This window comes from Trachypithecus francoisi, unplaced genomic scaffold (assembly GCF_009764315.1).
Source record: "Trachypithecus francoisi isolate TF-2019V2 unplaced genomic scaffold, Tfra_2.0 Lachesis_group20, whole genome shotgun sequence".
Classification (NCBI taxonomy): Eukaryota; Metazoa; Chordata; class Mammalia; order Primates; family Cercopithecidae; genus Trachypithecus; species Trachypithecus francoisi.
In genome coordinates, this window is record NW_022681466.1 from 42,317,394 (window position 1) to 42,332,985 (window position 15,592).

The 15,592-nt window shown below is 39.5% G+C and overlaps 1 protein-coding gene across 4 annotated transcripts in view; it reads left to right on the forward strand.

Annotated features, from left to right (window-relative positions):
- SMURF2 (SMAD specific E3 ubiquitin protein ligase 2) overlaps positions 1-15,592 on the forward strand; it is a 121,240-nt gene that overhangs the window by 78,896 nt on the left and 26,752 nt on the right. For all 4 annotated transcript variants that reach the window (XR_004430734.1, XM_033183940.1, XM_033183937.1 and 1 more), the window contains 3 exons: positions 2,151-2,353; positions 4,585-4,669; positions 10,620-10,778. Coding sequence is in view for 3 of the 4 variants with exons in the window: in XM_033183940.1 (XP_033039831.1) it covers positions 2,151-2,353; positions 4,585-4,669; positions 10,620-10,778 (447 nt within the window). In the remaining variant the exon portion in view is untranslated. The remainder of the gene's footprint in view (positions 1-2,150; positions 2,354-4,584; positions 4,670-10,619; positions 10,779-15,592) is intronic.

A 15,592-nucleotide genomic window follows, 5' to 3' on the forward strand; every position in this document is an offset into this window, starting at 1 on the left:
CCCAGGAGGCAGAGCTTGCAGTGAGCTGGGCAACAGAACGAGACTGGGCAACAGAGCGAGACTCTGGTCTCAAAAAAAAAAAAAAATTTGCTGGGCATGTGGCATGTACTTGTGGTCCCAGCTACTTGGGATGTTGAGATGGGAGGATTGCTTGAACATGGGTAGTGGAGGTTGCAGTGAGCCGAGACTGTGCCAGTGTACTGTAGCCTAGTGACAGAATGAGACTCCGTCTCAAAAAGAAAAAAAAAAAAAATTGCCCGGACATGGTGGCTCACGCCTGTAATCCCAACACTTTGGGAGTCCAGGGTGGGCGGATCACTTGAGATCAGGAGTTCGAGACCAGCCTGGCCAACATGGAGAAACCCAGTCTCTACTAAAAATACAAAAATTAGCTGGGTGTGTTGGTGGGTGCCTGTAATCCCAGCTACTCAGGAGGCTGAGGAAGGAGAATTGCTTGAACCCAGGAGGTGGAGGTTGCAGTGAGCCGAGATTGCACCACTGTACTCCAGCCTGGGCGATAGAGCGAGACTCAGTCTCAAAAATAGAAAATAAATAAAATAAAATTATTGACTGAATTAAATTGATAAGCAGAGGAATCTCTGAACTGAATCTTGAAGAATGTCAAGTATAGTAACTTCATGGAACTTACTGTATAAAGACATTGGGATGCAAGATAATTTTGGAAACTGCAAAGAGGTGCCTTTGAAGTAACTGAAAACAAATAGTCTACTTGGCTGAATCCCTTTCTCCCCACTCTTTTAAGTGAGAACAAAATTTGCCATCTTGTGCAATGTTTTGTTTTGCCTGTTTTTCCCCCTCTTGAGCAGGACTGGCAGGAGACATAAAATACCAAATTCTTTTCATTAGCTGCACCTACTTTTATTTATACACAACGAATTGCTTAACTCACTGGATCACAAAATTTTCTCTTTTACATTATGATTCTCAGGTAAAAGCTAGCTCATGTTGCCAAGCTGCATTTCTAGTATTAAACTGCCAAGGAATTTATTGAAGTACCCATTTTTATTATATGTGAGCACAAATGAATATGTACTTGTGTCAGTGTTCAGGGTTTCACTTGAGCACCCATTTCCTTCCGACTCATTTAACCAGTAAAATTAACTTTAATTTCTACATATATGTAAGGATGATTGTTGTTTTAAATGCTAATTTTTTTTTTTTTTTTGAGATAGTCCCGCTCTATTGCCTAGGCTGGAATGCAGTGGTGCGATCTCAGCTTACTGCAACTTCTGTCCACTGCAACCTCTGCCTCCCAGGTTCAAGCAGTTCTCGTGCCTCAGCCTCCTGAGTAGCTGGGACTACAGGCGCCTGCCCCTACACCTGGCTAATTTTTGTATTTTTAGCAGAGATGGGGTTTCACTATGTTGGCCAGGCTGGTCTCAAACTCCTGACCCCAAGTGATCCACTCACCGCAGTCTCCCAAAGTGCTGGGATTACAGGTGTGAGCCACCATACCCGTTCATGTTAATTTAAGAATGAACTCTTGATTATTTTTTATTTTGGAAGATCTGCAATAGTAGACTGGAAGCTCCTTAAAGAGACAAACTGTCTTCTTCCCTTTTGTGATGTGTTGTCAAAGGACTGGGTGATTTTTTTTAGATTGGGAGGTCCGAGGGACCTCTTAGGAGGCAATAATAAACTGATTTGAATGACAAAAAAGAGCCAGGCCTGGGGAGAGTGGGAGAAAAGAATATGCCAGGTGGAAGGAAGAGCAACTGCTCTCAGGTGGAATGACCTTGGCAAGTTCAAGGAACAGGAAGAATATGAGTGTACAGAAGCAGAGTGGGAGGGAGAATGGTGGGAAGTCAGATCTGAGAGAGAGGCTGTAGCTAGATCTAGCAGTATTTTGTAAACCAGTCTCACATCCACAGATATATGTGGATTTTATATCAAATGTCATTAAAATAAAGTCACTTAAATACATAGTTGACGTGCTTATCATTTGTGTTTCTTTGGTGCTTAGAGACTTCAGGTTTGCTTTTACTCAGTTCTTGAAGCCGTTATACTTGTATTAGTCATTCTGTTTTCAGATATGATAAGTGATTGTTACTGCAGTATATATATTGTCTAGAGAACTCTACTTTTGATATCTAAATTGATAATGTCTTTTCTTTGTTAATTTTCAATAGACCGGCATCCGAATATTCTAGCCCTGGCAGACCTCTTAGCTGCTTTGTTGATGAGAACACTCCAATTAGTGGAACAAATGGTGCAACATGTGGACAGTCTTCAGATCCCAGGCTGGCAGAGAGGAGAGTCAGGTCACAACGACATAGAAATTACATGAGCAGGACACATTTACATACTCCTCCAGACCTACCAGAAGGCTATGGTATGACAACTAGCAAAGGAAAAATAAAATGTGGTTTACTGATTTCAGCTTGCTGAGGAAGTCAGAAAATATATTTTGAAAAAGTTATTAATCTGGCCTTAGGGATTCTGCATGAAAATAAATATAAAACCTCCCAACTTTGAAAAGTCTTTGAAGTGGTAGATGACTACCCAGCCAACAGTTTGACCTTGCACTCGTCATTCAGCCTCAGCATTTGTGCTCTTTTATCATGAAGTGAGATGACTAGTTTATAACAAACGTAGTGTGAGAAGCATACGAGATGAAGTGAGACTATTTTGTAAATAGGCACTGAATAGAAAGGTAAGATGGTATTGTTACTGATAACAGTAATCTGAAGTTCAACCTATGATGTAATTTTTTAGACATATATTTAGAAATAATTTCAAAGAAATTATAGACATATATTTAGAAATAATTAGAAATAATTTCATATTTCTGATCATATATTTGTATTGTCTGTAATTTTGGATTATCTGAGTGGATTGTTGTAAATGATTGAGTCACTTCTATGTTTGTATAAAATGATTACAATCTTATATAAAATCCTAGATTATAAAATTTCATGTGGAAGATAACATGAGTCTTCTCCTAATAGAATACAGAAGTTTCTAAATTAATACCATCTTGTGAATACTTGTATATAGTCTGAACTTGACTTCCTCTCCTTGCTTGCCAAAAGCTCACCAAGGTGACTTACATCCTTGCCCTCTTAACAGACTGTAGATAAACCACTTTGGATTGATGTTGACACCTAATGACCAACATTGCGAATTGCCACACCTAAGTTTTATTTTACTCAAGAATATTTTTAAAAACTCTTCTGCAAATGCGTGATTCTCATTTTAATTTTAAATGTATTTTAGCTCTTTAATTTGAACAAATTTGTCCATTAACTGTGCTATGACTCAGAGGTTAACTTTTAGCACAATCATTAAATTATAGGCTTGAGAGACCTAGGACCTAGGTTCATATCCTGGCGTTGCCATGTAACACTGAACACATCATTTAACCTCTTTAAGCCTCAGTTTTATCCTCTATAGGGGAAAATAACAGCACCAACCATCTAAGTTTGTTGCAAGAAATCAATGATATCTAATCTCATGTGAAACACTGGCACAGTGTCTGGCACAGTAAATTTTAACTGTGATTATCAATGTTCAGACCTGAGAAGAAATTCCCTCCTGCCATTTCTCTTGGAGATTATAAGGCAAGCTGTTTAGAGTGGGAGTGGTTGTACTTTTGCAATATTTCTGTGATTTGAATTTTTAAAATTGTACAACCACAACATAAAAATAAAATAGATACCAAGGCTGAAATTATTATAGCTGTCCTCTATAATAATATGATTTTGTTTATAATTTGTGAAAGTTTAAGTTTATTGACTTTATACGTTTATAAACAAATTAGATTTATACTAATAAATATTAGTAATAGTTTTATTGTTTTATGTATTGAAGTTTCTCATTAGATTTTATTTAAAGAAAAGTGGTTCTGTTGTTTTAAAAAAAAAAAGACAAAACAAAACCCACCATAAAGAAATGCTTTTATAGGTTGTTCTCTTCACCCTGGCCTTTCCTCTGTCTTTCCAAGGGCTTTGAGTTCATTTTGTCCTTGACTTTTTTCTCCCCAGTGTGCATGCTTGCTTTTTCTAATTTGGCTATTTTTCCATCTCTATCTGTTTATGACATAGAATGTCTTCCCAGTATCTCATCTGTTTTGCTTCTCTGTGAGCTCAAATGTAATCCTGAGAATACACCTTTGTCTAGCAAAGAGAAAACACAAGTTTTGGTATAAAATTAGGCATAGTAAGCATTATCAACCTCCAGACTCTGAAAATTTCCGTAAGTTCCTCCTCAGATCTTCCCAGTGTTGGCCAGCCTCTTTCTCAGAGCCTTTTATACCTCATTTAAAATCTTTTAATTATTAGTATTGTGACAATCTTGATTTGTTTTCCATTGCAACATATTTAGTATTTGAGCCACGTTGTAAGTTTAGTTTGCTTTTAGATAGCTGACCCGTGGCCCTCATCATTTGTAAAATTGTTTCCAAGAGACAGAACAAATGATTTGTAAAGCCTCTTTTTGATAATAAATAAAATAGATTGGTAATTTGGAGATTTTTCCCTATTAGTGTATCATCTTAGTGTATATAACTGTCTTTGATCCGGACATTCTGAATGTTTTTGTTATCAGTATTTCTTAATTTTGCAGAACAGAGGACAACGCAACAAGGCCAGGTGTATTTCTTACATACACAGACTGGCGTGAGCACGTGGCATGATCCAAGAGTGCCCAGGTAAGTACATATTTTAAGTACTCTTTAGACTATCAAAGAACCATTTCACCTAGGATTTCTTTGATTTTTAAGAAATTTTTAACTTTTAAAAATAGTTTATGTAAAAGTTTGACTCTTCTGATAGTTATTGCAGTTTTGACATTTAGCAGAAAGTCTGGCCAACTTCTCTGCAATCCCACCTCAGTTCTCCCTCCCTCACCAGTTCCTAGCCATCCTCCCCTGCTTCCCCTTAAAAAAAGTGGAATAGGCCAGGCGTGGTGGCTCACACCCATAATCCCAGCACTTTGGGAGGCCGAGGTGGGCAAATCACGAGGTCAAGAAATTGAAACCATCCTGGCCAACATGGTGAAACCCCATCTCTACTAAAACTACAAAAATTAGGTGGGCATGGTGGCGCGTGCCTATAGTCCCAGCTACTCAGGTGGCTGAGGCAGGAGAATTGCTTGAACCCAGGGAGGTGGAGGTTGCAGCTAGCTGAGATCATGTCACGGCTCTCCAGTCTGGTCACAGAGCGAGACTCCGTCTCAAAAAAAAAAAAAAAAAAAAGTGGAATAAAAACATGGATCTTTTAGGAGTTTGAAACTTGTCCTAGGGCACCAAGCAGAGCAGAGTGGCTCTCACCTATATTCCCAACACTTCAGGAGGCTGAGGCATAAGGATCACTTGAGCCCCAGGAGTTTAAGACCAGTCCTAGCAACATACACCCGGTCTCTACCAAAAATTAAAAATCAGCCATATGTGGTGGAGCACATCTGTGGTCCCAGTTGCTTGGGAGGCTGAGGCAAGAGGATTGCTTGAGCCGTGGAGGTTGAAGTGACAGTGAGCCTTGGTCGCACTATAGTACTCCAGCCTGGGCGACAGAGCAAGACCCCATTTCAAAAAAGAGAGAAAATTTGTGTAGTCCCAGCTGCTTGTGAAGCTAAGGTGGGAGGCGGAGGTTGCAGTGAGCCGAGATCACACCACTGCAGTCTAGTCTGGGTGACAGAGAGAGAGCTGTCTCAAAAAAAAGAAAACAAAACAAAAAAAAAACAGATAGAAAAAGAAAATTGACCTGGGGAGAAACATAGAACACACACCCTTTTAAAAAGCGTAGTAGGTTGATACTCTTAATATGTTTCAGCTTAAAAAAAAAAACCTTTAAAAAAATTTAACCTCATAAATGTATTCAATGTTCCTTTATGTGTTCCTTATTAAAATTTCATTTTTAGAAAAAAACATAATTTAATTAATTAATGTTTTTTGAGACGGAGTCTCATTCTGTTGCCCAGGCTGGAGTGCAGTGGTGCAATGTTGGCTCACTGCAACCTCCGCCTCCCGGGTTCAGGTGATTCTCCTGCCTCAGCCTCCTGAGTAGCTGGGATTACAGACACCTGCCACCACACCCAGCTAATTTTTGTATTTTTAGTAGAGATGGGGTTTTGCCATGTTGTCCAGGCTTGTCATGAACACCTGACCTCAGGTGATACTCTCGCTTCGACCTATCCAACTGCTGGGATTATAGGCATGAGCCACTGTGCCTGGCCCTAATTTAATTTAAATATCCAGACTTTTGTATTTCAGCTGCAGATACTGCATTTACTAACCAAAATGTCAATTACTTTTAACTTCAAAAAGATGAAATGACACACAAGTGAATTTAGTGATTTACCATAATTTTTGGAACATTGTTTTCTTCCTCCCTCCCTTCTTCCCTACCTTTTTTTGAGACAGGATCCGGCTCTGCTATCCAGGCTGGAGAGCAGTAGTGCAGTCCTGGCTCACTGCAACCTCTGCCTCCTGGGTTCAATCCATCCTCCCACGTCAGCCTCTTGAGTAACTGGGACTAAAGGCATGCGCCACAATACGCCACTAATTTTTGTATTTTTATTAGAGATGGGGTTACGCCATGTTGCCCAGGCTAGTCTCGAACTCCTGAGCTCAAGCAATCTGCACACCTCGGCCTCCCAGAGTGCTGGGATTACAGGCATAAGCCACCGTGCTTGGCCCTATTTTGAGTTGTTTTTTAATGAATAGATGCAAAGTACCAAGTAGTCCAGTTGAAACTGGGAAAAAAGCTTGAATTCTAAATTAAATTCGAAATCAACTCTGTATGTTGCACATACAAAGGATTTGTAGGTTGTGGTTATTTTATGTTAAGCACAATAGCCCCCCCTCCTCCAAAACAAAACAAACCTCCCAAAACAACCCACAGAGTGTTATTTTTTTTCTACCTAAAGCTTATACTCAGGACTCTATTGTGTATTTGAATCAAAAACAGATATGACTAGCTTGTCTTGGGTTGCTTTGATGCTCTCTATTTATAAATAAAACTACAATTATGAAAATGTCTTACTTTGTGTTATAGAGCTCAGAATCCTTTGAGGGTGGCAACCAAGGGAATGTGCTATTACTCATTACTTTATCAAGGTTGCCATTTCCATGTCTTGACAATATAAACTGTTAGTTTTTAAAAAGTAATGGGGGCCGAGCACGGTGGCTCACACCTGTAATCCCAGCACTTTGGGAGGCTGAGGCGGGAGGATCACTTGAGGTCAGGAGTTCAAGACCAGCCTGGCCAACATGGTGAAAACCCGTCTCTACTAAAAATACAAAATTAGACAGGCATGGTGGCATGTGCCTGTAATCCCAGCTACTCAGGAGGCTGAGGCAGAAGAATCACTTGAACCTGGGAGGTGGAGGTTGTGGTGAGCCGAGATAGTATGATGGCACTCCAGCCTGGGCAACAGAGCAAGACTCCATATCTAAATAAATAAAAAGTAGTGGGGAGGAAATTTTACTTTTTTTTTTTTAAGCTTACTAAAAAAAAAAATCCAAGGGCCTAACTTTTCAAAATCAGTTTTATTATATAAATTATGAAAAGCTTTTTGGATTCGGTTTATCTAGTTGAAGGTCAATAATAAGCTTTTCTTTAAAATAATTAGAAATTATTTGTAGGAAATGTATACAATAAAAATAATCTTTTTTTTTTTTTTTTTTTGTATATTTAGTAGAGACGGGGTTTCACTCTGTTAGCCAGGATGGTCTCGATCTCCTGACCTCATGATCCACCCGCCTCAGCCTCCCAAAGTGCTGGGATTACAGGTGTGAGCCACTGCCCCTGGCCGATCATGTTTTTTTTAACTAAATGATTTACAATAGTGAGAAAGTTGACCTTGAGTTATATGTTGAAAGAATAGTATGTAATCTGGCAACAGAAATTGAAATTGAGACAGATTTCAGCACCACTGTTGGTAACAGGCTCTTATTTCAGAGGAAACATGTCAGTTTTTTATTAATGAGTAAAGGATTTCTGTGAAGCTTTAAGAATATCTCATGTTGAGTATCGACATGTATTTTGAATGATGATTTTATGAAATAACACTTGGGATTATTTTTCTTATTTTGTATCCCCCAAATTGCCTTAAAAACTTGTATCTTTTGTTTTGGAGGATCCTTTAGCAAATATGCCTTTTGTATGGAGGATCTTTTATGAAAGTATACTATAAATATTTAGATTCTATTAGAATATCACTCTTCAAAGATACTTATAAAATTGCAAAGTCAGACTCTTTAAAACAAACTCTATTTAAAGATATCCAGGATACCTAGTTTTATCTAAGAGATCTCATTTCATCATGTTTTGCATTTCTCTTTAAAACAGTGACTAATGCCTTGTTATTTGTTATATTGCGTACTGACTGACTGTAGTCCTGAAATACAGATCTGTATTACTTTGTATGACTGTGTAACGTTCCATTTTTCTTTAACCAGCTCCCAATGAGACATAAAGATTATTTCTAGTTTTTTGCTCGTTTAATCAGTGCTTTAGCGCTCTCCCATGTATGACTGTAGATTTGTAAAATTCTAAATAAAATGACATGAAATGAAATTCTGCATTATATCAGTAGAATTGTTCATTTTTTAATTAAAAAAAATTTTTTTTTTTTTAACATTTAAGTTCAGGGGTACATGTGCAGGTTTGTTATAGGTAAACTTGTGTCATGGGGGTTTGTTGTACAGATGATTTTGTCACCCAGATACTAAGCCTAGTACCCATTAGTTATTTTTGCTGATCCTCTCCCTTCTCCCACGTTCCACCCTCTGGTAGGCCACAGTACCTGTTGTTCCTCTCTATGTGTCCGTGTGTTCTCCTCATTTAGCTCCTACTTATAAGTGAGAACATGCAGTATTTGGTTTTCTATTCCTGCTTTAGTTTGCTAAGGATAATGGCCTCCACCTTCTGTTTTTCATTTCTAAACTATTAAAAAATCTATCTGGGACCGGCACAGTGGCTCATGCCTATAATCCCAGCACTTTGGGAGGCTGAATTTGGGAGGCTGAACTCCCTCTTTGAGTTCTCAGCTTGGGGAGGAAGCTTCAGGTTTCCTATCCCAGTCTTGCTGCTGGCCTGCCCCTCTGCCTACCTGCCACTCAGGTACCAGCTTCAATCAGTCCCCCAAACTCCCCCCCCTTTTTTTTTAATTTGAGGAGGATTCTTGGAACTTTCCCTTGCCTCTTTTGAGACTAGCAGTGTTTCAAATAGTGTTTTTTCCTACACTTTAGCTGTTCTGTAGCAGGAGTCTCTTGGAGCACCTATAGTAGAAGTCAGAATCATTGCTTTGGCAAACCTAGGTCCCGTGTGCCCATCGTTGGTTTCACCCTAAGGAGAGGTCATCTCAGGAAAAACATTTTTCTAGTTTAACTTTTAAAATGTGATTTTGATGAAATTTGTCATTACTTAAAATTATCTGTTATAATTTCAATTTACATTAAACATGCTGCTTTTTTCTTCTTTTTTTTTTTAATAATAAAAAGAGGACTGCAGGAACAGTTTTGCTGTCTAGATGCTTGAGTTTTCTTGGTCACTTTCAGAGTATGTCATTTCTTTGGTATTTACAGATGGTTCTGGTAGCCTACAAGTATTCATTTAAGGCTGGAAATGACCTGAGCATATCCTACATTGTTACATGCAATCTCAGTTATGTCACCAAAAGCAGTGACTTTTCTCTTTTGGTGGATGACAAACAGCAATTTCAACACTTTGGAAGCTTCACTGAAAGGTTTTTTTCTAACAGTGTAGAGGATAAGAATTTGCAGTACTATTGCCAGTTTACTATAGAGAATACAGCTCTGGAACAGCCAAATGGAAGCAATGCTTAGGGCACAGTATGGGGGGAGGGCAAGGAGCTACCATGCCCTCTCTGTTCAGACCACCACCCCGGTACCTCAGTATGTTCACCAACCTGGAAGCTCCTTAACTCATTCTTTCAGACGCTATAAATCCTTGTTTATATATACTAGTATTTTAAGAATGTGTAATATAATAACAATAGTCTTTGGTCCATTAAAAGTCTTAGCTTTTCTTGTTGCAGTGGTAACCCTTAGAGCACTCTTGGTAATGTATCTTAAACAGGTTCTTCATTGACTGACTACAGATTTTAGAATTGCAGTTTATTCTTTAAAAATATGCTGTGATTTTTTCAGGATCATAATTTCAGTAACATTTCCAGTTTTGCTTTGTTGGAGAGCTTAAAATTAATCATGGGATGGACATTTTATGCAAATTTTATGGTATAGTAAAGAAATGAAGGGAAATTTGAGAAAGCATTTAATTCTTGATATCACTGACACTTGTAAAATTATTTCCTGTCAAAAATGTATTGAAATACAGTTTATGTTGGCAAATATTGTGATTGATTTTATATTAGTTTAAATCTGTGTTACATTAAAGCCTAGGAACTTACTAAAAAATGTAGGCTATGTGATAAGTTTTTCTGAGCCATTTACGGATTGGGCTTTGAAGATGCGAATATATTAAGCCATTGGGAATTAAAGATTCCAGCTGAACATCTCAAGTTTCTGAAACAATACATTTTCTCAGACTTTGTGGAATTGTTCTGTGTCATTTACACTTGCTTGGTTGAGGAGGGCCAGCAATGAGGTATTTTTTATTTTATATTTGTTTTTGCAGGGATCTTAGCAACATCAATTGTGAAGAGCTTGGTCCATTGCCTCCTGGATGGGAGATCCGTAATACGGCAACAGGCAGAGTTTATTTCGTTGACCATAACAACAGAACAACACAATTTACAGATCCTCGGCTCTCTGCTAACTTGCATTTAGTTTTAAAGTAAGTTTTTGAAACAATACATGTTAAAATGGGAAGATCAAACAAATAGATGCTTTTAATAATAAATGTGAGGCTGGGTGCAGTAGCTCATGCCTTTAATCCCATTGCTTTGGGAGTCCAAGGCAGCAGGATCACTTGAGGCCAGGGGTTTGAGACTAGCCTGGTCAACATAGTGAGACCTCGTCTCTATAAAAAAAAAAAAAGTTTTTTAAATTAAAAAATTAGCTGGATGTGGTGGTACATGCCTGCAGTCCTAGCTACTTGGGAAACTGAGGCAGGAGACTCTCCTTAGCCCAGGAGTTTGAGGCTGCAGTGAACTGTGATCACACTACTCCAACTCCAGCCTGGGTGACAGATGGAGACCCTGTCTCTTTAAAAAAAAAAAAAAAAAGGCCGGGCGCGGTGGCTCACGCCTGTAATCCCAGCACTTTGGGAGGCCGAGGCGGGCGGATCACAAGGTCAGGAGATCAAGACCACGGTGAAACCCCGTCTCCACTAAAAATACAAAAAATTAGCCAGTCGCTGTGGCGGGCGCCTGTAGTCCCAGCTACTCAGGAGGCTGAGGCAGGAGAAGGGTGTGAACCCAGGAGGCGGAGCTTGCAGTGAGTCGAGATCGCACCACTGCACTCCAGCCCGGGGGACAGAGCGAGACTCCATCTCAAAAAAAAAAAAAAAAATCCCAGCACTTTGGGAGGCCGAGACGGGCAGATCACGAGGTCAGGAGATCGAGACCATCCTGGCTAACACGGTAAAACCCCGTCTCTACTAAAAAATACAAAAAACTAGCCGGGCGAGGTGGCGGGTGCCTGTAGTCCCAGCTACTCAGGAGGCTGAGGCAGGAGAATGGTATAAACCTGGGAGGCAGAGCTTGCAGTGAGCTGAGATCCGGCCACTGCACTCCAGCCTGGGCAACAGAGCGAGACTCTGTCTCAAAAAAAAAAAAAAAAAGAACATCTTCTTTCATCAGTTATAATTTACTTTTGTTGAGCAAAATTTATGTAAGAGTGTGACAAGGATATGAGTATTTTAAACCTACTATGCTTTTAAGTAGGAACCTGTCTTGGAATGTTAGGAAAAGGATTATCAGAGGTGCTCAAGGTGGTCTTTTACAGAGGCAGTATCTTGACAGCAGAAGTAGGGGTTGAACAGGCTAATTTTGTGTTGCCATTGTAAAACAAAATTATTAATAATTTATATTAATGGCTAACACTTCAGTAGCACTTATTGTGTGCCAAGCATTGTTTTTTATACTTTACATATGTTAGTAAGGCCAGGCATGTTGATCATGTTGTAATCCCAGCACTTTGGGAGGCTGAGGTTGGAGGATCACTTGAGCCTAGGAGTTCAAGACCAACCTGGGCAACATAGTGAGTCCTCTTCTTTCAAAAGAAAATTTAAAAATTAGCTGGTCATGATGGTGTGCACCTGTGGTCCCAGCTCCTCAGGACACCTAGGTGGGAGGATCTCATGGCTGCAGTGAGCTGTGATTGCGCCACTCATTCCAGCTTGGGCAACAGAGTGAGACTCTGTCTTTAAAAAGCAAACAAACAAAAAAACTCCACAAATTAGTAATTTCATCCTCAGAAAAACTCCATGAGTTAGCTACTGCCGTTTTTACAGATGAGGAAACTGAGGCATAGAGGTTACATGACTACATATGTTGCCAGTGGTGAAGTCTGAGGTCAAACCCAGATGCTCTGGCTTCAGCTGCCTGTGAGGCACTCTGGTGAACATTGTGTGTGTATTTGCATCCTTTGCTTTTCTTTTCTCTCTAGCTGCCTCATTTCTTCTAATTCTGTTTATTAGCATTGCCTTCTGAAGAATGGGGGCAAGAGGAGGAAAAGAGAGAAAAGGAAACTTCATTACTAAGCAAAGTAGCAAAGTGTCTTTTTTAACATTTCTGGCAAAAACACAGAGTGGTATAGCAACAAGGATTTTAGGCTAAGAATACTTCACTTTAGCTTCTCTAAATGAATGGTGACGTTTGTTACCTGCTTGGTCTTCCTCATTCACCTTTTGTAAAGTTCTTATTATGTATGTTAAAATGTTAAAAACACAACAAAATAATATTCTTTAAAATGACTTCTGAAAATGTCCTTGTTTCATTAATTTTTGGAGTTAGGTTAATAAAGCAAAACATTTAAATGAGAACTGGCTACCAATTTTTTTAGGATAATAGGAGAAAACATTTAAAATGTGTATCTTTGGTTCCTCCTTTGAAATATGTATAATTATCCTGGCAGTCTCATTATGTCAGTAGATCTTACCTTATTGTAGATAGAAGATTCTAAAACCTTGCTTACAAATGAAGGTCTCAGGTATTTGAAAGCCCTAATGTAAAAGTATCTGAAGAAATAGAGAAGTATGGACTGTTTTTGTGCATTAGGATCTATATAGCCTGGAGAGCAAAATAAGTGTCATCTGCAGTCTACCCTTTGAGTAACACTGCTCTAGGGTGCTTGCCTGGTGGTGGAATTGCTATGTCATAGAATATTTCTGTCTTCAACGTTAATATATAAAGGCAACTTTTCTAAAGTGGCTATGCCAGTTTAGTCTTTTACCAGCAATATATGAGTTCCTGTTGCTGCAGAAGCTTGCCGGTACTTGCTGTTGTTGGACTTTGAAATTTTTGCCGTTCTGATGTTTAATGGTTTCCCATTGTAACTTTAACTTGAATTTGCCTAATTGCTGAAGAGGTTGAGCGCCTTTTTATAGGTTTATTGACTATTTGGATTTCCTGTTTTTATGAAGGTCCTCTTCACAGTTTTTTGCCATTGTCTGTTGAGCTTGAACAGTTTTTCTTTGGCCTGTTGACCAGCTGCATCAACTCTTTTGTGAATTTGGATCTTTTTGCCCATTTTTCTAATGTAATCTTTATCTTTTAAAATTTGAACTATAAGTAAATGTTTTTGATACATTTATAGTTTTGTCTTTTACAATGAAGTCATTAATCCATGTGGACTTTACTTTTGTGTATGGAATTTTTTTTTTTTTTTTCTTTTTTTTGAGATGGAGTTTCCCTGTGGTCGCCCAGGCTGGGGTGCGATGGCACAATCTCAACTCACTGCACCCTCCATGTCCTGAGTTCAAGCAATTCTTCTGGCTCAGCCTCCCAAGTAGCTGGGATTACAGGCACCCACCACCACGCCTGGCTAATTTTTGTATTTTTAGTAGAGATGAGGTTTCACTGTGTTAGCCAGGCTGGTCTCCAACTCTTGACCTTAAGTGATCCTCCTGCCTCGGCCTCCCAAAGTGCTAGGATTACAGGTGTGAGCCACCATGCCCGACCTAGGTTTTTTTAAAGGGCATATAGGGACAACAAATTGGATTTTGGGGAGATGATAAGGAATAAAAGATGTTGGAGCACTCTACAGAGGGCTTTTGTTCTACTTTTGTATCATAATTGTTTGTTACCTTTCTGCTTTCCCTACTGGACTTTGAATTCCTTAAGAAGACCCGTATCCCCATTTATTTTTGCTGCTTTACTATGTAACATACCCAAAGTACTTGACAAATATACAATGATAATGAAGAGCCAGTATGGCTCTCTCAGAGGCCCAGGAAAGCTCCAAGAGATGGTTGTGCTTTATTTACCTCCTGCCTCCAGGATCATCCCTTTAGGTCAAGCTTGTCCAACCCACGGCCCTTAGGCTGGGTCCAGGACGGCTTTCAATGCGGCCCAACACAAACTGGTAAACCTTCTTAAAAACCATTATGTGGGCTAGGTGTGGTGGCTCAATGCCTGTAATCCCAGCACTTTGGTAGGCTGAGGCAGGCGGATTGCCTGAGGTCAGGAGATCGAGACCAGCTTGGCCAACATGGTGAAACTGCGTCTCTACTAAAAATACAAAAATTAGGCCAGGTGCAGTGATCCACGCCTGTAATCCCAGCACTTTGGGAGTCTGAGGCGGGTGGATCACAAGGTCAGGAGATCAAGACCACCCTGGCTAACACAGTGAAACCCCGTCTCTACTAAAAATACAAAAAATTAGCCGGGCGTAGTGGCATTGCGCCTATAGTCCCAGCTACTCGGGAGGCTGAGGCAGGAGAATCGCTTGAACCAGGGAGGTGGAGGTTGCAGTGAGCCGAGACTGTGCCACTGTACTCCAGCTTGGCAATAGAGCAAAACTCCATCTCAAAAAAAAAAACCGGGCATGGTGGTGGGCACCTGTAATCCCAGCTAGTTGGGACCCAGGAGGCTGAGGCAGGAGAACTGCTTGAACCTGGGAGGTGGAGGTTGCAGTGAGCCAAGATCACGCCACTGCATTCCAGCCTGGGTGATAGAGCCAGACCTTCTTTCAAAAACAAAACATTATGAGATTTTTTTAAACAGCTCATTCGCTATTGTTAGTGTATTTTATGTGTGGCCTGAGACAGTTCTCCTTTCAGTGTGGCCCAGGGAAGCCAAAAGATTGGACGCCCCTGCTTTAGGTAATAGATGTTTGCCTTGATGTTGCTGGTAGAACATTTCAGTAGAACAGTTACAGATCTTCTATCTTTTTGCTGAATAGTTAGTTGTAATAAATAATAAAAAAATAATGTTCTGAAGGAAGAACTACAGGTGGAATGATTAGAAATGTCTGTTGCCTCTTGTATTTGTTGGAGTAAATGACAGGAAGTAACTTGAAGAACATTTGACTCGTTTTCTTGTAATTGTTAGTTTTGCAATTTTGTTGATTAGTTTCCATTAATATGGCCAGTATTTGCATTACCTGGAAGTTTTATGCATATTCTTAATAGAAAGTTTTCATTTGAACATTTTTGTATTTAAGTATTAATTTGTTCCTCTCTTCAGTATCTTTGATTGCAAGTTA